Source organism: Stegodyphus dumicola, chromosome 3, assembly GCF_044657685.1.
Source record: "Stegodyphus dumicola isolate Sdum_Otavi_A_Nest chromosome 3, ASM4465768v1".
NCBI lineage: Eukaryota > Metazoa > Arthropoda > Arachnida > Araneae > Eresidae > Stegodyphus > Stegodyphus dumicola.
Window position 1 is genome coordinate 103,488,095 of NC_140770.1, and position 25,513 is coordinate 103,513,607.

General features: G+C 31.6%; 1 protein-coding gene across 2 annotated transcripts in view; it reads right to left on the bottom strand.

The window, feature by feature from the left end:
- The window catches only part of LOC118190644 (neuroligin-4, X-linked-like), a 527,548-nt gene extending 502,555 nt beyond the window's left edge, over window positions 1–24,993 (bottom strand). The window contains exon 1 of one of the 2 annotated variants that reach the window (XM_085813109.1): window positions 23,579–24,993. In XM_085813109.1, coding sequence (XP_085669235.1) covers window positions 23,579–24,038 — 460 coding nt within the window. In that variant the 5' untranslated portion in view covers window positions 24,039–24,993. The remainder of the gene's footprint in view (window positions 1–23,578) is intronic. The other variant, XM_085813110.1, reaches the window with a different exon arrangement.
- Window positions 24,994–25,513: the final 520 nt, after the last annotated feature.

Sequence of the window (25,513 nt, forward strand, 5' to 3'; positions counted from 1 at the left end):
GAAATCTTTTAAGAAAATGTATTCAAACTTAATCTTAAATTTAATTCGAAAAAACAATCACATGCAAAAGCCGAAAAACAAAAACACAGTGGAAAACTGCAGGAAAGAGGGGAGCGCAATATGGCAAAAGCAAAAATAATAATGAATGCAATTTTTATCTTTCGTTACTTCGTCATCGGTGGGTTGGTACAATTATAGAAGTAAATAAGTAACACAGCCTGTCTATCAACCGATAAAGACACAGTTTAAGATTTAAAATTTAAAAATAATCTTAGAAAAGCAATCAAAAGAATCTGCGGTTTCAGCAGTCCAATCTCTACAGGCCGAAGTACATACATTTTACATTTTTTAGCTACAACAGAAATTCTAACTATTTTCATACAGTTTTATCAGAAAAAAAAAATTCTTAAAATTCGCAGTTTACCTAAATTCAGTTTAGGCTTTGCTACTTACACATGCATATACACAAGTTTCATTTCAAAATTTCTAATGCTTTTTTGACTGTCTCAGCATAACAGACCTAAAATTCCGTATGGAAGATTGGCTTAGTTATTTATTACACATAAAAACTTTTGCCAGCTTTTAATGCATCAAGTTTCGGGTTGGATGTATATTGGAATAAAAGGAATCAAGATACAAAATGGGAGAGTCATTTTTCTTTGTGATAATCAAGGAAATACCATTTATATATATCTACAATATATATATGCATATATATATTAGAAAACATGTTTAAAGTAAATGTTGTGCAAAAGTGGACTTTCAAAGCCAAAATCTAGCGTTAACTGTTTAACTGTTAACACTGCTTATCAGCAACAATTAATTAACTGTTTAATGCTGCATTTTTAACTTATAAAAGTCATCAGTGCATCAAAATTGCTTTTTAATACATTTAATACAATATTTTTAATACTTTTTATACAATACTTTATAAATTCAATACTTCAGTGCATTAAAATAGTTTTTCGATACAGACTTTTACTCTAATTTTCCAGGAAGATAATTTTCTCATTTTCTATCTATGTATTTATTTCTCTCTATTATATGTATGTATTTATATATACACATATATATGTATGTTTGTGTTCATATATAAATGTGCCTTGAAGGAGTGAATATTTTCACAGATATAGGAGTTAGATACAGACGCATTTGTTAGACAAAGCACTTCAAACAACTATACCTATGCAGTTGTAGTTTAGATATGTGAACAGAAGTCCTAACAAGCTCAAGCTCCATTTATTAGAAAGCATGTTTAAATCTAGCAGATCGTCAGATTGGACGGTTTTGGATCGCTAAGGGCAAAATGTATTAAGATACGTGTATTAATTACATTTTCCTTTGTTATGGCACAGGATCCAAAGCAGATGGATCGTTACATTTAATTCATGTATTCCTTTATGTGCATCGGAAAATTATCCATCCTCGTTTACGATCCTACTTAATATCCCTAGACGATAAGCGCAAGAAGGGCTATTCATCTTTGGCATTATTCAATGTAAGAATAATTACGTGGATTGAAGAGGATATTTTCTTGTATTAGCGATTACTGAAAATCATTACATGGAAAGAGTTATGTTTATTGTTCTTTTCATGAAACAAAATAGTGTAGTTAAATTTTGAAGAGCCTTTTCATATTATGTGTTGAACGAAATTCATCAACAGCATTCCGTTTGTTGGAATGCCATTTTCCCACTTATTATCTAAAATGGAAGCATTTTAGTGATTTAAATAAAAAATTAGATTTGATGATCTTACTAAGCTATGATTCTTAATAATATTATGTTTTTATTATTTATATTATTACTTATATTCCCTCTAGCATTATGAGTTAAATCAAGGTTCTTCATGTTAATTGTGTTTCTTGGAGAAAGACATTGGGTAATGTTATATGATTGCAATTAAATTTATTGTCTTTGATAACTAGAATACTTGAGAAGTGTGTAGAGACTATTAGCTGACTTCTAAACGGACTTCTAACAAGTCTAGAGAAGGGTTAAAGTACTCTTTTATTTGAACTCAAGAATATCTGCAGTTGAAGCCTCTCGGGCTATTACTTGCACTTTCACTTATGATAGAGAACAGGAAACTAAACTAATAGTAATTAACTAAAAACTAATCGAAGCTGTGCAGAAATAAGTAACTAACAAAGCTGGCCCTTAATTAAACCTCAACGGCGAATACTAACAGGCACGTAGCAATATGGCTGAACACAGCAAGATTTGGCTCAAAGCAACGATGTGATCAGAAGGCAGAAAGCGATCTACTGAGTTCTTCTAAGCTCTTCCCACGGAAGTGAGCGAGACTTCCCCTTAAATACTAGTTCTACCTCATTCACATAAAACGTGATCCTCATAAATCATTCTGTTATAAAATTATAGATGGGAAACAAGAAAATACAGGAAAGCTGCTTAAAATTTAAAATAACTATTAGGAAATTAAAGTAACCCTTACAACGTACTAAAATAATTAAGTTTCTTGTACTGAAAATGGTAACTGCCGAAAAGAGTTTCGTAAATTCAGAATTTTAAGAGGGTTAGAATTTTAACAGTTGCTCCAATTAATTTTAATAGAATTTTAATTTTAATAAGTTTATTTATTTACAAGTGATGTGAAAAAAATACGAAACGTTTCTTTCCCTTCCGCGCAGTAACAGCGCTGATTAAACCGTAGCCAGCCTGTGAAAATCATACCAAGTCTGTAAATTATGCAACTTTCAAGAATATTTATGTTGCAAAAGTTAGCCCAAAATATTTTTAAAAGGAAATATAAATTTTGTCGTATTTAAGTGCGATAAGTGGCAAAGAATAGATGTTATTTCTTGTAGGACTGAATGTTAAATTGATTTCCTTCAATCTATTCTTCCCAAAAGATATTAAATTAAATAACCCTTACAAAGTAAATTCAGGAAAAACAATTTATTAGAACCATTCCTGGGATTCTATACAGAAAGTATCCGAATAATCTAAAATTAAAAGCTTTCATAAGTGACTGAATGGGTTAGACAGCTGAATACAAGTTAATTGAGCTGGTTCTCAATCGCTGAGAATGAACTATTCACATGTTTTGGTGTTTTTCTACGGATTTAACGTACACTGCACAAAAAATAAAAATGGGACATTTCTATTGCTCCCGTTCTACTGGGCCCATTGACGAAATTGAAATTGCGTTTTTCATGTCTCGAAAGCGTGACTTAGGATATGTATTAGATTTACATATAGCGTTGTTCTAATATAGGTATTTTGACACAAAACCGGACTTTTTCTGAAATGACATGCCAATGTTTTTCCAGATTTCCATTCTACGAATCAAATTACTCCAAATTTGCCAAGTTTTGTATAAATCAAACGAGTGGTTTTTAAAACATTAGCCCTCAAAATTTTAGCTCCTCAATGTTAATTGAATTTCGTATATATTTATAAATATCTCTTTTCTTTATTAAACTTATTTTATTCTTCCTTTCACATTTCGAAATTTGGGTTCATTCCAAATAACATTCGCCCATTTTTTATGATTTATTTTTAAAATTTGTATTTTAAAATAATTTTTGCAAAATTTTCGAAAGCAATTTTGAATTACAACCTATAAAACTTTTACAAAATTTAGAATAGATGTATTTCTAAGCATACCTGCAAAAACTTAGAATTTTTTATTCAAAACTTTCGAAAATAGACGTGAATTTATATATTGGCGCGTTTTGAAATTTGGAGTATTTGTTGAAAGCGATAATGACATCAAATGTAGTTTAGGCTCTTCGTCAAAATTATTTGAAACTAATAACGATGTGACTTTCTTTCAGCTTATTCACAATGCAAAAAGGTAGGAACGATGTGTCGGTTTTTCCAGTCCTGCACAATGAAAGGGAAAGGAAAATCGGTTGCCATATATTAAGAAGTTCGCAAGGTTCGCAGCTTGAAAAAAATGTACCAAGTTAAATTTTTGAATTTCTCCGAAACTTTCGCACCAAAGTTTTTAAAATTTAGTATTTGGGTATAATTTGGGTCGTAGAAGCGAAATATGGAAAACAAATGTAGGTTATTTCAGAAAAAGTCCCATTTTGTGTCAAAATACCTATGTTAGAGCAATGCTATGTATAAATCTAATATATATATCTTATATATATATCTTACGTCACGCTTTCGTGATATGAAAAAGGCAATTTGAATTTTGTCAATTGGCCCAGTAGAAAGAGAGATATAGAACTCTCCAGTTTTTTGCTCAATGTACACAAGAGACGTAAGACAGCTGAATAGAGGTTAACTCAACTGATTCTAAATCGCTGAGAAATGACTAATCAGACAGGTGTTTTGGTATTTTCCTACGGATTTACCGTAGATAAGAGATGTAAGACAGTCAAATACAGGTTAATTGAACCGATTGTTTATCGCTGGCAATGGACTAATCATACAGGTGTAAAAAAGATTTAAGTGAATAATTATTAGTAATTAATAATCCTTCTGGGCTAATTGCCCCTTTGGAATAAAAAAAAAATGGGACGGTTATATTTCTCCCGTTCTACTGGTTTTGACGAAATTCAATTTGCCTTTTTCATGTCTTGAATGCGCGACTTGAGATATATATTAGATTTGTATATAGCTTCTAAAATAGGTATGGTGACACAAAATGGGACATTTTCTGAAGTAACATACTAATAGTTTTTCCATAAGTTGATTTTACAATTCAAATTATGCCTAAATATTAAATTTTGTAAAATTTGGTGCGAAATTTACATAGAAACTCATAAATTTATCTTGGCGTATTTTTTCAATTTGCGCCAAGAATAATTCACTTGGCGAACTTCTTAATATATAGCAACCCATTTTCCTTTCCCTTCCATTGTGCAGGAGCGGAAAAGAGTGACATCGTTCTTATTTCTTTACATTGTGAATAAGCAGGATAAAAAATCTCATCGCTGCCCCTTTCAAATAATTTTAACAAAGTGCCTAAACCACATTTGATGTTATTATCGCTTTCACCAAAAGTGCCAAATTTCGAAACGCGCCAATATATAAATTCACGTATATCTTATCACGTATATCTATCACGTAAATATATAGAAATTTTGAATAAAAAATATTAATTTTTGCAGGTGTGCTTAGAAATACGTCCAATTGAGATGATGGTAAAAATGTTATAGATTATAATTAAAAAAATGTTTTCACAAAATTTATAAAAAATTATCAATATACAAATTTTAGAAATAAATCATAAAGAATGGACGAATGGTATTTGGAATGAACCTAAATTTCGAGATGTGAAAGGAATAATCAAATAAGTTTAACAAAAAAAAAAAAAAAAAAAAAAGATACTAATAAATTTAAACCAAACTCAATTAATATTAAGGAGCTAAAATTTTGAGAGCTAATTTTTTGAAAACTATTCGTGTGATTTTTACAAAACTTGGCATTTTAGCGTAATTTGAGTCGTAGAATCGAAATTGAAGTCGTAAGATCGAAAAAAATTGGCATGTCATTTCAGAAAAGGTCCCATTTTATGTCAAAATACCTATGTTAGAACAATCTTATATATAAATTTAATACATATCCTAAGTCGCGCTTTCGAAACATGAAAAACGCGAGTTGAATTGTGTTAATCAGTCCAGTAGGACGGGATAGACCTGCCCCCTTTTTTTTTCGCAGTGTACGTTATTCTATTATTTTAATCCTTTTAACTGAAAATCTTTTGGCAACCAAGTGTACTCGAAACAAAAAATAGTACAGGCTTTCTTGCGATTCAAAAAATATTACCAAGAAATATTGTGGAGTATTTTTAGAATTATTTATTTGAAAATTGCGGTTAACTTGATATACGCTGTTGATGAGACTGAAAGTTTTGCAACACTGCATAAAATCGATATCCATCATTACTTTTCCACGATGATAGCTAACATTTTCTTCCCTTACGTGGATGGCGTTGATATTTGAACTTCAGCAATCAACAGCAAAGATGTATCACATGGCCATTTGAGAACGTTCTTCCTTCTCTTATTATAGAACATGTTGCGCAAGAGCCCATATTTCTGCTTGCAGAGTAAATGAGGTATTTCGCACCTAGAGATAACATATGTCTTTTCGAAGAAGCCTTTGGCTTTGAACGTGAAAAATTCAACCATAACCACGGGCTTACTTAGCTTAATATTTACATTACAATCAAAATATTACTGCTTTCTTATTATCATATTAGTTCGAAATAATTATAGCATTTATGTTGTAGTAGTTGCTGCCCATGAAAAGTGCAAAAAAGTTGATGATCACTTTGTATCACACAATATACCTTTTGAAATTTTGAAATAAATATCTTCTTAACACATATTTTTATAAAACATTTGGGAATAATAAAATTGACTTCAGTCAGATTACTGTAAGAGGAACTTCATACACATTACAAAATTAGAAAATTTTTAGTTTGTGATGAATTCGTTAATGTTGGTAGTATTTAATGTGATTTTAATAACTCGCTGGTATTTTGCTCATATAGAAAATATTTATTTTTATATTTGTGTAAGTACTCTGTATTAGTACTCCTTTGCGTTATAACACTTGTGCAAAGAATCAAATATAATAAGGATCATGCTCTACGCAGTTTATCAATTGTTAACAGAACTAAGAGTATTCAAATGGTCTCAGATACTTATACGTGGTACTACAGAAATTAACTGAAAAATATAATGTATATTAATAAAAGCATGAAATATTACATAATCTATAAAGAGACATTATATCTCGTAATAGAAATTTCACAGGTGGTTTTGATTACTCTGCATTACATTTATAATTTATAAAAGTGATTTAAAACTTATGACTTCCAGGATAAACAGCTCTCAGCACCTTCGGTAAATGGTCATATCAGATGTCATGGAATTTCGTGTTTTTTTTTCTGCATTAAATTTATAATTTTAAATTAAATTCATAATTTATAAATGTGATTTCAAACACATGGCTTCAAGGATCAGCTGTCTGCACCTTCGGTAAATGGTCATATCAGATGTCATGGAATTTTGTATTTTTTTACTTATAAGCTGAGAACATAAGAAAAACACAACTTAAAAAAATCATTTTTTGGATTGAATGAAACAAAATTTGTCTTTTTTTTTATAGGTATAATGCAAGAGGCACTAAGACACATATGAACAGACAAACGTATCACTTCAGATATCCTGAACTTCAAAACTGATTCAAACGATTCATGATGCATTTCTAGAAATACTTGAGAATTATTAATGGCATTTTCATGAATCTGGACAACCTTTTGTCATCAACTCATGGTTTAAAATGTGGTTTGCCTATAAGATTACAGTTCTCATCCAAAGAGAAGTAAAGACATATTTGATCGCCCTTAGACTATTTACTCAGTCAATGCTGTTCACGAACACTTCGAGCAAGCTTTTTTAAATATTGTTTTTAGAACTCATGTACTTTAATTAATTTCGCTTATTCACACATCAAATATTTTCTGCAACTGACTTCCTAGGCAGATTGTTGATGCACACTACGTACACACACTGCCCACACGCTAAGTTACTTTTAGCCATAAAAATAAGAATTTCTCTAAATTATCACAATTAAAGTAATTTTTAGAAGAATAATCAAATTTAATTTGAGTACTCTAAATATATAAACGTAATAGAGTAAATAAGCGAACTTTTGAAAACATGTAATTACAAATTGACAAGTATTATATTATCTTAAAGTAGAATTCCACTATAAAATTCTTCGACGCAACAAACGTAGCCTAACAAATACAAGAACAAGTATACAACGCATGTTCCCTCAGGATAATGATCCGTTTTCGTCAAAGATGGGATTTACTTTCAATTTTTTGTTTAAAACTTTGAAATACCGATTACTTATGTTTAAAATTAGTGTTTAGTAAACAAAGTATTGTACATTTTCATTTACAGTTTAGATTCTTTTAATGGACATGAAAAGGATATAAAATTCTTTGACGTTTAGGCAATTAAATTCGATAAGGTATTCAAAGCCTTTTTTTGATAAGATATTCAAAGCCCTTTCCAAGGATACTCGGTTAGTACTTTGATAAATTTAATGAAAATTTATGTTACATAAAACGAATTAAAATTTTATAACGGTTTTAGTTATAGAATGAGCAATTCTCATCGCTAATCCTTTTGGAGATCGCCATCTGGTGAAAAAAACAGCGTTGTGTTTCCTCACACGAATAACACTGACAAGTTAAAGACTTTAAAATGCAAAGTAAATGCTATTAAATCTCTTAAAACCTAATCTGAAAATACATGATTTATTCAGCATTAAAAGTGAAAAAAATAAGGATAAAGAAACTGAAATCTGTTTTATTAATTAATTAGTTTTAGGAATTAAATTCAAGTATCCGTTATTCATTATGAAAAAAGTAAGCCATTATTATATTATTTCTTAGTTAAGAATTTATGTATCGCAAGACATTTAATCTCTCTGGAAGACTTTAAAAGAATTAAAGCTAATTAACTAAAAATCTTTAGTCCATTTTAATTTTAATCAATCCAGAAATAAAACACAAATAATATTAAAGAACTAATAGATATAAATTCAGTGCTTTATTATCTATTATTTTATACTATATAATAATTATGTTGCGATTGATAAAATAACTTTATTTATTTATTAAAATTTTAACATGCAACTGTCGTATTTTACGCTTGTTTGCATTAGCATAAATGTGCATGAAAGGTAGTAAACTCTTTGACGATATTTTTCTTAAAGTCTAGATCATGAGGAAATTATGTAAATTAAATAAATTTTGATAAATATTTCAAATATCGTTTCACAGCAGTTCAAAGGCAAGTCTCAGTACATTATTTGAATTGAATTTAATATTCGCTTATGATTTTATATTTATGGTTTTTAAGAAATTAACCGCTGCCATTAATTGCTAATATTGTTTTACCCGAATAAACATGCTAAAATGTATTTGAGAATTGAATGCTCTTCAGGAATTTTTAATAATTTATTCTCCATCCTGAATAATTAAGCAGTTATTCGCCAATCACTGTGTTATAAACATTTTATATTCCTCCACTTAGCAGGATATTAAAATGAACAAAATTTATAATTGCTGCTTACTTAAAAATATTTTAATGCTGTTATTGATGACTTTTAACCGTTCTTTTTATTTCCATGTAAATAACTTCACTGAAAAATATTTACAATTGCTGGTCAGCTTTAATATAATATAAATAAAATTTAAAAGGCATTTTAAAGTCTACGCACATTCACAAGAATCTATTTCTACTTCCTTGTACGAAGTAAAGGAAGTACTGTATTCACCAAAAATTCTGAGTATCATATTTCAACCAAAATATCCATTTTGACCGTTATCAAATGCAATTTAAAGATGCTTTTGCGTGACATCTCTACGTAAGGATAGAACATTTCCCCCAAATGAATTATAAAACTGTTTTAAAATGGATTCAAATTTTTTCGTGGCGTCTGTACGTACGTGCGTACGTATGTATCTCGTTTAACTCAAAAACGAGTAGACACAGAAAGTTGAAATGCTGTATATTGAACATATAACATGCAGTTGTGCACCTCCCTTTTTGATTGCAATCGGCCGCACGAAAAGCATATATATATATATATATATATACGCAATCTGTTACTAGGCTCAGTGAGTTCACTTTTTTTTTTCTTCTTATGTGTTGGTAAATTTTACATTTTTTTGCTTTAAATATGATTGAATTATATTGTTCTTATCTTCTGGTTAAGGTTTTTATACCTTTAGTTAATCTGCATACAGTAGTTGTAGAATTATCAACAAAGTTGTTTAAGTGCGGTTAAGCCTAATTTCCTTTTATCATAGCATCCATATTTGTTTATATATGGAACTTAGCAGGGTAGTGGATTCAGTCTTTCTGCACCTTTCGGTGTCTTTTTTGCCGAGAGGGCCCAAAAGAAAACTTTTAGTTCTGTGCACCTAAAACTATGCCTACTTGTTCGCTGGCATTTCTTGCTTTTGGGTAGAAACTCTAATTGGAAAAATTGGTTTTTAAATTTTTCTAACTTTTTTGGTGTTTTATATTTTTTTCTAGTTCTATAATTTTTGTTAAAGATATTTTGAGGTTTTATGTATTTTTACCTTGCCGCGAAATGAAAACTGAATTAAATAAATGAGAAATCTATTTCTAATGAAATTCGAGGAAATAAGTTAAAATGAAATGAAAAAAAAAAAATGCGTATTGTTTAATATTCCGTGTAAGGAAGTCATGTGGTGTATGAATCATAGTTTTTTAATTACTATGCAACGACATTAATATAAGCAGTTGTACAATACGTAAAGAGAAACTTGACTGTTAGCTTAATTAAACTATTTCATATTAATATGGAATTTCAGCTCTCTATGAAGAATTATGTAAATCAAAATTTATAGACATTATCACTGTTCACTGACCATGACAACTTGATTTGTCTATCATCATCGGAGTTTAAATCCAGATACCCAGCGAAAGGCGTTTGACGGTCACCTCATACTTTTCCGCTACTACTGACCTGTCAAAAGAACTTTTGCGGCATTGAATGTTTAACCCTTCTAATTGACATAAAAGACAAATTTCTGCGCGTTATCCTGGCTTCAGATCTGTGCTTATTGATATACAAACCTGTTAATCACCATATCAACTCTCAAGTGCTTTTTAAGTAGTATACTGTTGTATATTTAAACTATGAAATGGAGAAGTCTATAAAAATACTCACATTCTGACAAGTTATTCGCTAAATAGCGTGATAAATTTTGTCGTCAATTTATATGCTTAATGTTACCATTAAATAAAGAAAATCCATTGAAAATTGCATTTGCGATGCGATAAAAAATAACATAACCACACATTATTATTAACTTAGACGTAAGCAGCCCTTTTTATTGACATCATTTTCCTGCTTTTATTTCCATTTTCCATACCCTCATGTTATGTGTACATCTTTTCCCATCCATGTTTTCCTCTTTCCAGCTCGATTACTGTGAATTGAATGCTAAATTATTGCCCCTAAAACTGCAGGAACACTTTACTTCTATGTGGGCATAGAGGCCAAAATGTCACGTGCAGTTAAATAACTTTCTTCCAGCTCGTATTATGTTAACAGTCCGAAGCAAGTGATACTAATAGTTCTGCTCCAGCTTTATTACCGAAGCAGCACACAGCCGGAAAACGGCTCATAAGATACGCTTCGTGAATTTTGTTTCGAGTACGTGATGAACCGTAAGTGCTAAGGAAATCGCAGAGCAGATTTGTTTCGCGCATTTATGCCAGTTCTACTTTGGTACTGACTTTCTTAGAGAGATTTTTATGTATGTAGTTTTTATTAGATGCACAAAGCATTCCTTTGCAAGTTTTTCACTTAAAAGAGTAGGCATTTAATCATATCTATCAAATGTAAGGAAAATATTTATCAGCTTTTCGAAACTGTAGATTTAGGTCCTAAAGTAAAGACAGCTTATTTATGATGGTGGTAAATATTTGTTATATTCCATGTATAACGAAATAACAGCAGACAGAAATATGTTATTAAATTTTTCTTTTCAAGACTTAAGACTGTCGGTAGTAAGAAATTAGTCTTCAATAGCGTAAAACAACATTGAGGTAAAATATATCCGCTGCAATAGGAAAATATTTACTAGGTTAGAAAATAAATTTTCAAATAAATTATGAGCTTCTGGCTTTCAGATTTAACCTCCATCAATCGTGACATGTCAATGCTGTACATCGATGCCAATTACTTAGTAAAAGCTTAGTGGAAAAGAAATGTATACGAGTATAGATTTATCTTAAATTGATGAACTTTTAAATTAATCCTGAACTGTAAAAATTGACTGGAAAAGAAATGTATACGAGTATAGATTAAACTAAAAGTGCTGAACATTAAAATGAACCTTAGATTGCTTAAGCTGATAGAAAGTTACATACTACGTTACATGCTACATTTACTTCTTTCTCTCACGAGAAAGGAGAAAGCTTCTTAAGACTGGTCAAGTTCCCTTTATTTAGTAGTACCACCGAACTTCGAAGATTTTTATAAACACTCAATTAGTGTATAGGGATTTATTTTAAGTTATCTAACAGTAAATTTTATTTTTGAAACAACCTTCCCTATTATTCTCGTTTTCCAAACTCCGCTTTCTTGCCAGAATACCAATGAATCACCAAATGAGGTAGATAGAATTTAGTATTTAAGGGAAGGTTTTTTGAAACGTGAATTCAGAAAACAGAGGACAGTGAATTCTGCCGTCTGAAGGCCACATTACTATATAGCGATTAGATTTCTGTGGCGTTTAGCGCTTCCAGCCATTAAGCTTGTTTATGCCAACTTTCACAAGCCAAAGCCTGCCTGTGCGTAAAGTAACCTGGGAAAGGCAATTACGCTAATTTAATTCGATTATATTTTAAATTACTTGTTGCCTTTTGAGTTAAGACAGAAGTGTTGGCTTTTGTAAGTACGAGTCGACGCCATCTGTGAAAAGATAGTGAGTTAATAAAGGATTCTTTTCACACTTGTCTGGACTTTGTTGTACTTAAGACTTGAGGATAACGCTTCATAAAGCCTTCTAGCATGTGAATAGTTTATGCTCGCTAAGAATACCAGACGCTATTACTAATACAGAAATTCTTCATCAGTTATGAGATTAGCGTGATTTACTAATACAGAAATTCTTGATTAGCATGAGATTAGTGAAAAGTCTAAATGGGGAGGCAACCTGATAAGCAAAAAGAAGAACAGAGATCTTAATCATCTGCAGTAATTAAGAAAATATTTAACATTTATGTCGGTTTGTTTTAAATCAATAATTGAAAAGAAAACTATGCGGACCATTCTTCTTCAGATTAAAAATTAATTTCCTTTGATAAAAAGAGTTCTAATCCATATGTGCATCATAAATTGATCCTTTATTGAAATACATTAAAGCATTTATACTAATTTCATTTTCTTTATGCTTTTAAATGAATAATTATTTATCGCTTTCAAAGTTTACAGATTCGTGAAGGGTATAACTAGTAGATCAAGTTAATTTATCGCAACGATCATTATCAGAAAAAGATTACGTTAATTTACCACAACGCTTATTATCAGAATCATGATCAATTATACTGCAAGGAGAAACCGCATAAATACAAAAAATTTCATTACTCTTATAAAAGTCTTACTGGGTTAAGAGAGCTCTACTTATTTGCTGAGAACGAAAATACTGAATCTATCTTCTAGTCAATGCTTCGGTCTTCAAGGTAGTAGAAACTGAAGAACTTCTAGAATATAACTAAAGCTTCATTAGCAAAGCTCTGCGGTTTAACTGAAAACGATGACTCTTACTGAGCGAATTCATTGATGAACGCTCATTATGATGGCGCTCATTATTGATGAACGAACGTGACCTGATCAGCTGAATTCTTTGCAATCTGTCCGTTTTGCAGAGCTAAACTCATTTCGCTCTGTACAAGGGAAAAATTGCTAAAAATGAAGCTTATCATTTCACATTCGTTCTAAGTCTCACGTATATATCCCGTGTATTTGAAATTTCACTTATACAGTAATGTGACATTACTTTCAAGGTGTAATTGTATCGTTTCCAAACATTATTATTTTCATTAGATTACTTTGAAGTAGAAGGTATGAAAAATGCCCAACGCCCTAGCTGGGCTCTAACCTGGACCTATCGAATACGCGCCGAGTGTGCTGCCGTTACGCCACGAAAGCATGCTAGAAGGACGGAATAAATACCTTATACATCCTCTCCCCCCTTTTGACGGGCGTCTGGGGATTAGGGGATAAATCGCCAAATAATGATAATGACAAATGATTGTCCACCAAAATACACAAAAAGAAAAGCAAAAGATCACAAAAGTCCACCAAGACACACAAAAGAACGACAAAGTTCTAAATAATCTGCAGTAATTAAGAAAATATTCAACATTTACATCAGTTTGGTTTTAATAAATATTTCACAAAAAAACTACACAGTCCTCTCTTCTTCAGAATAAAATTTAATTAATTTTTTTAAAAAAAGTTCTAATCCGCATGTATGAAAGAAAATTCTCATTTATTGAAAGTAATTTAAGCGTTTTATAATAATTTCATTTTCTTTATGCTTTTAAATGAATAATTAATTACAGCTTCTAAAGTTTACAGATTTGTCAAAAGCACATTACTAGACGATCACCTTAATTTACCAGAGCGCTCATTATCCTAACCCTGATCAATCATACTGCAAGGGAAAATTGCTGAAAGAGTTCGCTTAAAAAATCGCTCCAGAAATAAATCCCTGAAAATCTCTCAAGTTATCAGAATCACGGTCATATGTACCGTGACAAATTTTACTCAGTTTCTTGTGCTGATTCAAATTTTTCTGTTTAATTTTATGTTGGTTTTATATTTTTAAGTTAGAAACAAAAACTTTTTTAAATGACATTTAGCTGCATTTTAATCAAATATAGTTCCATAATACCCAGCGGTTTATTTCTAGTTGCTAATTTCCATTATAAATGCTAATTCCATTCGAAAGCTTAGAATACATGTCAATGCGCAAACCTTGTAAAGTGTTCCATTTTGTCTCTCAAAGATTTATACATCTAATTCCTCTATCCAAGAGACCCAGAAGAGGCGTAAATGCACACAGAGCTAATACTTAAATTTCATATTTTAAACAAAGCAATTACGCATTATTTCTCTCTGTAATTATTATTGCTTCATAAGTTATCAGCGTAAAATGGTTAGTTTGAAAAATTAAAATGGAGATAAAAGTGCACTTCAAAACTTTGGTTTACAATGAGATTTTTATACTTTGATAACTTAAATAATTAATTTTATTGTAAGACGGGATATGTAACAATTATAGAGTAAATTATCCAAAATTCGTATATAGTACATTTGTGAAATACCAAGGCTTATAATAAAACTAATTAAATAATTTATTTTATTTTATGACTCGATATTTAAAAAAAGTAGAGCAAATTATACAAAATTTGTGAATATTAAGGTTTGGAAGTCTTTAACACGTTCGCTGCCAAGCGACATTTTCAAAAATGGTTCCAACATGTCAACAAATTTTAATTAATTAATTGTAAAATAAAAATACAAAACATGTATTTATGGGAAAGATAATTAATTTAGATAATTTTTAATTGCTCTGTTTATTATACGAGTTATATCGTAGTCGGTTTTCGCGCTAAAATGTTTTATGACAGGGCCAACTACGAGTGTACTTGTAATGAGTATTATTACGTAGTTGGCGGTTGCGTATAACAAATAATATTTTTACAATTATTATAACAAAGATTTATTATAAATTGCTTGATTATTTTTACAGTTCCTATGTTATTTACTTTATAATTACTTATATTATACTTATATTAATTATAATAAATCTCTTGAATTACGCCCAATTGTTGTGTTTCTTTCCTAATCTCCAAAGCACGGAAACACTGAAGGACTTCAAGGAACACGGAAATACTGCGAGTTGATCGTATGGCGGCCTAGGTAAAACAGAATCTTTCTACGTGTTGCATAATCGAGAAAATATTGTTAAGAATTTTATTATTACTATTTTTATTATTATTGTCTATTTTTCAAAAGTGTGTTTTTGTTTTATATTGTGTGAAGTTGTAACTATATGTCTTTTCTTGTGTGGCAACAACGCTTCTGTAATTCTTCAATTTGAACTTTTGGATGTGTGCCAAGTTTGATGGCGTAATGCTCTGGTGAGAGCGTCGATTGATTGTGTAGATGAAACATGTTGTTTCAGAACGTTATTTCTTTAAAATATGTAAAATAAATGTTTTGTTTTCTGAACTCGGATTATGCAAACGTTATTTAGTTTCAACATAAAAGTTTGGCGTCCGTTTGACAGGACGTTTGTGTGATTTCGAGTAATTTTGATTTAGGCGTTTTGTTAAAATGGAGTTGTTAAAAGCAAAACGTAAAAGTGAACCTACTTCGTTTACGTTAACTACGAAGATTGTGGAAGAAGAATTGCCTACTTGTACGGATCCTGAGAGATTGCAAGTGTTGTTGGGGCAACTAATTGACAAATTTGAACGCTTGGACAGTACTCAAAGCAGTGTTTTAGAACAAACCAAGGAAGCTGATTTTGAAAATGAATTTAATACGGCTGAAGGATACAGAGATTCCTTTATAGCTTTAAAGGTGAAACTTCAGAATAAAATTGGACAATTGAATTCTACGAATGTTACTACAGATATTGCTTCAGTTTCGATTTCGGATCCTAAATAAAATAAAAACAGGAAGTTCAAACTTCCTAAGCTTGAGCTGAAAAAATTTTCTGGAGATGCAAGAGAATTTTTAGGCTTTTGGAGCCAATTCTCCAAAATTCATGAAGATGCGGATATTGTGCCGGAAGATAAATTTTTGTACTTAGTGCAAAGTGCAGTACCTGGCTCAAAGGCAGCTCAACTTTTGAACAGTTTTCCTGTTACCGCCGCGAATTATCCTAAAGCTATCGAGCAGCTGAAAGAAAGATTTGGTAGAGAAGACCTTCTGGTGCAGATCTATGTAAGAGATTTGCTTGGGCTTGTTACAAAGAATGCTACAACAGGCAGAACGGCGTCGGACTTAGGAGTACTTTATGATAGTATAGAAAGTAAATTACGAGCGCTGGAAAGCTTAGGACGCACCAAGGAAACGTTTGCTGATTTCTTGGGACCTTTAGTGGAGTCGTGCCTACCTGAGAATATTCTACGTGCCTGGGAGCGGAGTCGAACTTCTGAACAGGGACAGGAAAAGAGTTCTGAAAGAACGCTTGAAAAACTAATGTGTTTTTTAAGGCATGAAGTAGAATCGGAAGAAATGATTAGATTAGCACAATCAGGATTTACTCATTCTGTTAAGCGTCTTAATAAAAGTGTTATTTCAGGTAATTCAGATTTAGCAACAGTTGCCGCGCTGGTAAGTACAAATGAAACCAGTAAAGGTAAGCAAAATGTTTGTATATTTTGTGGTAAGCCTCATATGAGTGCTAAGTGTTTTAAAGCTGAAAATATGAGCTTAAATGAAAAGAGGCAACTTGTACAAAAGAAAGGTGTTTGTTTTTCATGTTTAAGAATTGGCCATTTAAAAAACCAATGTAAAGCCAATATTAAATGCCCCATTTGCAGTTGTGATCATATAAAATTTATGTGTCCTCAGAATGTTAGTTCTGTAAAACAAAATGACTCTAAGTTGGATGTTTCCCTTTCTAATAATAGTAAGAGCGAGAAAGTTTATTTGCAAACTTTATGTGTTCTAATTAAAGTTAAAGATCGAGAGAGAAAAATTAGGATTCTTTTGGATTCGGGATCCCAACGATCATACGTTGGGGAGAAAATTATGAAGCGAATGAAGGCTGATCCTATTCGACAGGAGAAAGTAATTCATGGTTTGTTCGGGGGGAGGGAAACTGCGCCTGTAACCCATTCTGTTTTTGCTATTGACATAAGCAGTTTAGATAACACTTTTAGGTGTTGTTTTGAAGCTTTTTCTGAAAAAAAGATATGTGGATTTGTTCCAACAATCAAGAATGCTCAGATTATAGAGGAATTGAAAAGCAGGAAAATTGAGGTCAGTGACACATTTTGCGAGGAAAGTGAAATTGATTTATTGATAGGTGCAGATGTCATTGGTAAACTGTTAACTGACGAATACCTAGAATTACCCTCTGGTTTAACTGCAGTCAAAACAAAACTGGGTTGGACGGTTATGGGTAAAGAAAAGGATACTGTCAGGGATAATGCCCTAATAAGTCTTTCCTTACATGTAAATAATGCTTCTTTGAAATCTTTATGGGAGCTTGAAGTTTTGGGTATTTCCGACCCGACGGAAAATAGTAAAACGAAAAATCTTCATTGCGACTATGAGATTGATTTTCAGAATAAATTATCTATTCGGCCCGATGGTAGATATGAATTAGAATTACCCTGGAAATGCGAATCTACCAATTTATCAGATAATAAAAGCATTGCTTTCACACGTCATCAAAAAATGATAAAGAGGGCAAAAGAAAGTAATTCTTTGAAGGAATATCAAGAAGTGTTTAGAGAGTGGGAAAATTTAAATATTATAGAAAAGGTTCCGGAAAAGGAATTAAACAATAAATGCCACTTTTTACCACACAGACCGGTTATTAAGATGAATAGTGAAAGCACTAAGGTAAGACCCGTTTTTGATGCTTCATCTTGTGAAAAGGGAAAACCATCTTTGAATCAGTGTTTATTGAAAGGACCTAATTTAATAGAATTAGTCCCTGATATTTTAGACAGAATGAGATTTTTTCCTATTGGTCTGAGTGCAGACATAGAGAAAGCATTCTTGCAGTTAGGAATTTCTCCGAAGGATAGAGATTACTTGCGATTTTTCTATCCAAGTGATGAGGGAGAAATAGTGTATAGGCACTGCAGAGTAGTTTTTGGGGTTTCCTGCAGCCCTTATCTACTAGGTGCGTCTATTAAATATCTCTTGAATAATTGTCCATCTGATGTTTTAGATGTGGCTGACAAATTAAAAAATTCGTTCTATGTAGATAATTGTATTACGGGTGTTTACAATATTGAGGAACAAGAGGATTTAATTCAAAAGGCCAAAAGTCTTATGTCGAGAGGCAGATTTAATTTAAGGGGATGGGAGAGCAATGTTGCTTCCAAATATACTACAAAACATTCTGGGAACACACCTCTTTTAGGAATATTGTGGAATTTAGACAATGATACTTTAAGGTGTAATATAAATGTAAATATGATAACTTGTGATACTAAGGTAACTAAGAGACTGATTCTGTCTATTGTACAATCAATTTTTGATCCAATTGGAATACTTGCACCAATAACTTTACTTCCAAAACTTTTGTTACAAGAAACATGGAAGTTGAAATTTTCTTGGGACGAGGTATTGCCTCATGATTTTGTAAGTAAATTTTTTCTGTGGTTATCTGATATACTTTTGTTGAAAAATGTGGCAATACCCCGATTCATTGGAACCTTTGCAACAGTTGAATTGCATGTATTTGTCGATGCCTGCAAATATGCTTATGCAGGATGTATTTTCGCGAGAAGTGTTGATTCATGCAGTGTAAAAATTACTCTCTTAAGAGCAAAATCTAGAGTAGCTCCTATTAAGAATTTGACGATTCCTAGATTGGAATTAATGTCCTGTTGCATTGGATCCCGATTATTATATTCTGTTTGTAAAGCTCTTAATGATTTTGATATAAATGTAACTTTATGGTGTGATTCCACAGTCGCATTATGGTGGATCAGAAATCCTGGTAATTGGTCGAACTTTGTAAGCAATCGTGTTAAAGAAATTACTAAGTTGACAAAACCTGAATCATGGAGGCATGTGCCTGGTAATATGAACCCAGCAGATGTGTTATCTCGAGGTTGCTCTGCTAAACAAATGATTAACTCGGAGTGGTTTAAGGGACCTCTCTGGCTAAGAGAAAGCCCTGAATTTTGGCCTACCAATATTGTTTGTCAGCCGAGCGAAGCTGACTTGGAAAAGAGGAAGGTAAAACTTATTAATGTTATCTTTTCAGAGGATACTACTCCTTGGTATGCAGAAAGAGTTTCTGATTATGAAAAAATGATTCGTGTAACCGGTTGGGTGTTACGTTTTATTTCTAACTGTAGGAAGAAGTCAAATTTGTGTAAAGAATCTAAACTAACTGTTGCTGAAATCATAAATTCCGAAAATTTTTGATTCGGTTGGTTCAAAGCTCAAATTTCCCTGACATCGGAGCTCTTAATCCACTTGATGTATTCATTGATAATGAAAATATTATAAGAGTTAAAACTAGAATATTGGAACGTAAAGACAATTCTGAATTTTTAACACCAATTTTGTTACCGAGTAAATGTATCTTTACTACATTGTTAATTGAGTCAGTTCATAAGAAACATTGTCATGCTGGAACTCAAATGCTTCAATCTATTTTAAGAGAAAGATTCTGGATACTAAAACAACGTAAAACTGTGCGTAATGTGTTAAAAGGGTGTGTAATATGTCAACGATATAAAGCGAAACCGATGTCTTGCGAAGTGACTCCTCTTCCTGAAGATCGCGTAGGAGATTATAGGGCTTTTGAAATTTTGGGAGTAGATTTAGCTGGCCCATTGTTTTTGAAAAACGGTAAGAAGGTTTGGATGGCACTCTTCACATGCGCTGTGTACAGGGCAATCCATCTAGAGCTGGTGACTTCGTTATCAACAGAATCTTTTCTTTTGGCTTTAAGACGATTCATAGCCAGACGTGGCAGACCACGAACTATTTATTCTGACAATGGGACTAACTTCCGAGGAACGTATAACGAAATGTCTAAACTTAACTGGGACATAATAGAGAATGAGGCAAAAATAAAGAGAATAGTATGGAAATTCAATCCACCAACAGCCTCCTGGTGGGGAGGTTGGTGGGAACGGCTAGTTCGCATGGTTAAAGAACTTTTAAGACGTTCTTTGGGAAAATCGGTTTTATCTTATGAAGAACTGGAAACCTTAATTTGCGATTGTGAGTCGGTAATTAATTCTCGACCTTTAACATATATTTCGGAGAACTCTGAAGATGCTATCCCTTTAACTCCGTCAATGTTTTTAATTGAAAATTGTACTTCGAATGTAGCAGATATAGATAAAATTGACTCTCAGCATTTTTTGAGAAGAATTAAATACCGCACAAAACTTCTTAAAGATTTAAGGAACCGTTTCCGAAAAGAATATTTGGGGCAATTAATAATGAAACAACCACAAAATAAAGTAACCCGGTTGCCTAAAATTGGGGAGATAGTCTTAATAGGCGATGATTTCAAAAAAACGCTTGTATTGGCCTTTGGGTAAAATTATAGAGAAAATTCCTGGTCGGGATGGCAAAGTTCGAACAGTTAAACTAAAAACTCAGAATGGGATTTTCAAAAGGCCCGTTCAGCGTATTTATCCACTAGAGATACAACTAGGTGAAAATTATTTAGTTGAAGAGCCTAACGTTAACGACGATAAGAAAAACGATCAGACTGACGTACAGCATATAAAACAGAAATTTACGTCGTCAGGACGGCTTGTTAAGAAGCCTAATGTACTAGACCTTTTTAATAGGATAACATATGTTTTTGAGTCGTTTGCCACTGACTCAAAAAGGGGGGAGTATGTTGCATAATCGAGAAAATATTGTTAAGAATTTTATTATTACTATTTTTATTATTATTGTCTATTTTTCAAAAGTGTGTTTTTGTTTTATATTGTGTGAAGTTGTAACTATATGTCTTTTCTTGTGTAACAACAACGCTTCTGTAATTCTTCAATTTGAACTTTTGGATGTGTGCCAAGTTTGATGGCGTAATGCTCTGGTGAGAGCGTCGATTGATTGTGTAGATGAAACATGTTGTTTCAGAACGTTATTTCTTTAAAATATGTAAAATAAATGTTTTGTTTTCTGAACTCGGATTATGCAAACGTTATTTAGTTTCAACACTACGAGTTAACTCGTAGCTGGCGCACAAACGCACAAACTTCGACCTACGAGTTAAGTAATGTACAGAAAGTATGTAAAGTCATTACATTCCTAAAGCCGATCTGAGGTGGATATTGTGAAGCACAGGTATTCTTTTAATTTCAAAGGCATAACAGTTGATCTGCATTTCTGTTTACAGAGTTATTTTATGCAAAACAGATTACAGCACTTTCTCTTACGAAATGAACACCTACAACAAAATTTTATAAGTGATTTATTCTACATGAATAAATAAAATACGTCATATTTCAGATGAGCCATGCTTCAATATGTGTTTGCTGTTCAAAGTAAAACTCTTTAATTTTTTATATCAAATATTAGCTGTGTAACTAAGCTAGATAACCAACGAAGATCAGCGAAATTAAAGCCACAGAACAAACTACTTTAAAATTCTTCAAGATTTTTCACTTCATTCATCGTTTATATAAGTCTTAAAATATTTAAGTATTCTTTCTGATTTCTGACATTTTAAAAATTCCTTACAAAAGTAATAAAATATACAGAATAATTTAAAATGCTTCTTTTACATTTTGTTTCTTAAATGCTATTATCATACATAAATGCTGGATACATTGCGCTAGGCTCGTGCTGCTGAATATATTGCATTAAGAGTTTTACATTAAAATGCTACAAATAAATTTTGAAGAACAACGAGCTATTTGTTTTTCTGTTTCATATTTTGTTGTCTAAATTATGGTTTTAGTTAAATCCTTTTGATATTTTCCATATTTTATATTAGTCTTTGTCAGCAATAAATGATATTTCTTGTAAATGTTAAAAATATATGAACATTTATAATGTATGTTTGCATATATTTTTGGACACTTTAAATTTTATGGACGGTTGGGAACAATAAATCCCTACAGTGCTTTTTCTAGGATATCGAAGAAATTCATGTTATATTTGGTACGAATACGTTTAAACAAATTACACAGGATCTATTTTGACCTATTATACATAAGTACATATTTTGATGTATACGTATAAAATATCGAAATATGGTTTTAAATTATAGTCTTATAACGGATGGTTTTAACTTATAGTCTTATAACTTATGATTTTAGCTTATAGTTTTATAAATTATGGTTTTTAACTTATAGTCTTATACCAAGCAACAACTTATACAAAATAATTATTTGACCAGAAAATATGAGTAATGGATACCTTAAAACTTTTAATACATACGTATACGTATCATAAAGCCCGAACATCAAAATTCTAGTAGGGCGAAAGGAGATAAAACTTTAAAACAAATTATCAAGAATTATTTATAGCAAAATGCTTGCTAAATAAAAACATAAGTTAGTTATATTTACTCTTTATTTCCACATTACGTAATATGATAAATATATTCATTATCTATTGCATCGAATGGTAAGGAAAGAGTTTCTTTTCCTTCCGTTAGGAAAAATACTTCAAAATAATTTAAAGTAAATATTTATAGTTGTTACATATGAGGCAGAGAAATGCATTCTGTAAAAGTTATGAAAGAAGTCATTGAAATAAATATCTTGTTAATGTTTGAAGAAACTAGTATAAACGTTAATGACGCATGCTTCAGTTACCTGTATCGACCTACGAACAAAGAAACATAATGAGTATAACCCTGAATTATTAACATTCTATGAATATGTCTTAACAGTCTATATTTGGAGAACAGAAAGGTCTCTTGTGTTCAGATCTTTTCTTAAATCTCTGTTATAAGTTTATTTAATGCAGGAACTATAATTTTTTTTATATAAACATTCATCACTTAAAAAAACCTAATTTCATCTCCACGTAAAGCACAAAAAAAGTTACAAAATATACCTTTTTCAAGAGATAAAATATCTTACATATTCTTAAAAAAATCTATAGTGAATCACTATTTGACCCTAGGATCTTTTACCACTTACTAGTAAATGACTACTATTTGACGTTTATGGGTTATAGTAATTCAGTTGATTTATTTTAACTATGAGTATAGAACAAAGAAATAGAACCCATGCCCCAGTCAAAAGATTATTTACGAACGAAAATATGCATAAAATTTTATTATAAAGAGCTTATTAATACTCAGTTAATAAAAGGTAAAAAATATCTCTTACCGTTTGCAGGCGTATAAATGTTGAGATACAGGCAGTCCTCACTCTGATTGGTCAGGAAGGGCACCAGTCTTTTTAAATAGTCTAGTCTTCCAGCTGGCATTCTTTTCAGTGCCTCAGTTTCGTTCGAAATATCGGGTAACTTTTGAGGGCAGACCCAGCTCAAATGATCGGCTGGGCGAACACCTTTCCAGTGTGGAGGTGTTACCGGAGGCATAAACCTTAAGGAACCTGTAGGAACCCCAGCATAAGGGACTCCAAGAAACTTTTCTACAGGTTGCAAGTGTTTATTTGATAGCGTTACGATGACGCCTCGTAAGGTCCCATATTTTGTTTGAACTACTCTTGTGCTTGGCCGTTGAGTTTCTGCAATTGCACCAACTATTCCGATTGTTGACCACATCACATATAAGGGGTTAATGAATATTATAAACCCAAACAACATTTTGGTCGCAACATCCATTTTGACAAGTACTTTTTTTTCCACTCAGATTTAATAACTTTTATCAAATCTCATTATTAAAGCCATATAATATATACATTTTTATATTAACATTATTAATGCATTTCAATATATAATATCAAAGTATCAACTCAATTTTCAATCATGCCAAAAGAATAAATGTTATGAATTTCATGAAATTTCTAAATTTAAATCGGTGCACTATTTCTCTGTTAAATTATGGAGAAATGCATAAATATATGCTACTAACTGTTTATTCAGCTTTCAAATCTAAAGGAAATTCTCCAGTATTATTTAGTATTACTAATAATTGTTAATTAAATATCGTGTCTTTAGTGTACAAAACTAAAGCAATCATTTCCCTTGACGATTATTAGATGTACAATTTTTTAAAAAAAAGTTTCCTTTTTGCTAAATGTAGATTTAATTGAACTCAGGTAGCAGATGGGCTACTACAATATAACATACGTATTCCAAAAATAACCGTAATTATTGGCAACACATATGTATTACATTGGTACATAATATTTCCCATAAATTATTTGTATCACAAGGGAAAAGCATGATATTTTAAACCTACGCACACTTATTACGAATCTTTTGGTGGATTTCATAAAAAATTCTCAACGCATAGGACATTCCATCAACCTGAATCACTTTTCACTTGATTAGTTTGCATCACAATTAGTCACATTTGCGCAATTAATCGTAGAAACATGTCTCGATTTGGGTAAAATGTTACAAGCAAAACTTTTCGTGTATTTTTACGTCACTACCGAACTTAAATAAACTCACTTTTTATATAACCTTAACACATTCGTAATAGGACTCAGAGGCCGTCTTTACGTTCGTTTGAAACCCTTGGCGTCATCTGAGGCATGTGCTTCCTGTATCCCCTTCCCAGAGTTTCTAATACGCATGCCCGGAGGAGGACAGAAAAGGTCCAGCGGAGTTGGAGTTTTCCTCGAATGATCGGGTTTGCGGAGCCATGATCAAATCGCGCCCCCTATATGGAATTTTCAGCTTTTGAACTGCTCTTCCTCCTCAAGTTCATCGATTTGCAAGAATTTTGTTTCGGTTTCACGCCTAATATTTGTTGTTATGTTTGGCGACTCTTTTTTATCTCGCCAATTTGCGGATTACTTTTTCTTGGCTGACTTCTGCATTTATATAATTTCGATTATCGTACTGTAGAGGTATTAATAGAAGTTAGAAGCAAATGATGCTATGTTTTATGTTTTTTTCTTGGAAGGTGTGTCTTTTTGTTAGCTGAAGTCTTCACCGCTGCTTTAACGTAATAAAACAGCTGGAGTACTCGAATGCCGTCGTAAATTAATTTAAGTTAATACTTTGTGGAATATGCATCTCAGTGTTCTTAAAATTTATCATGTAGGTTTTGCTCACCTCGAAGATTCAGTTATGTTAATTCATAAATGACTCCTATATAAGATGAGCTCCACTACAATCATTTTACT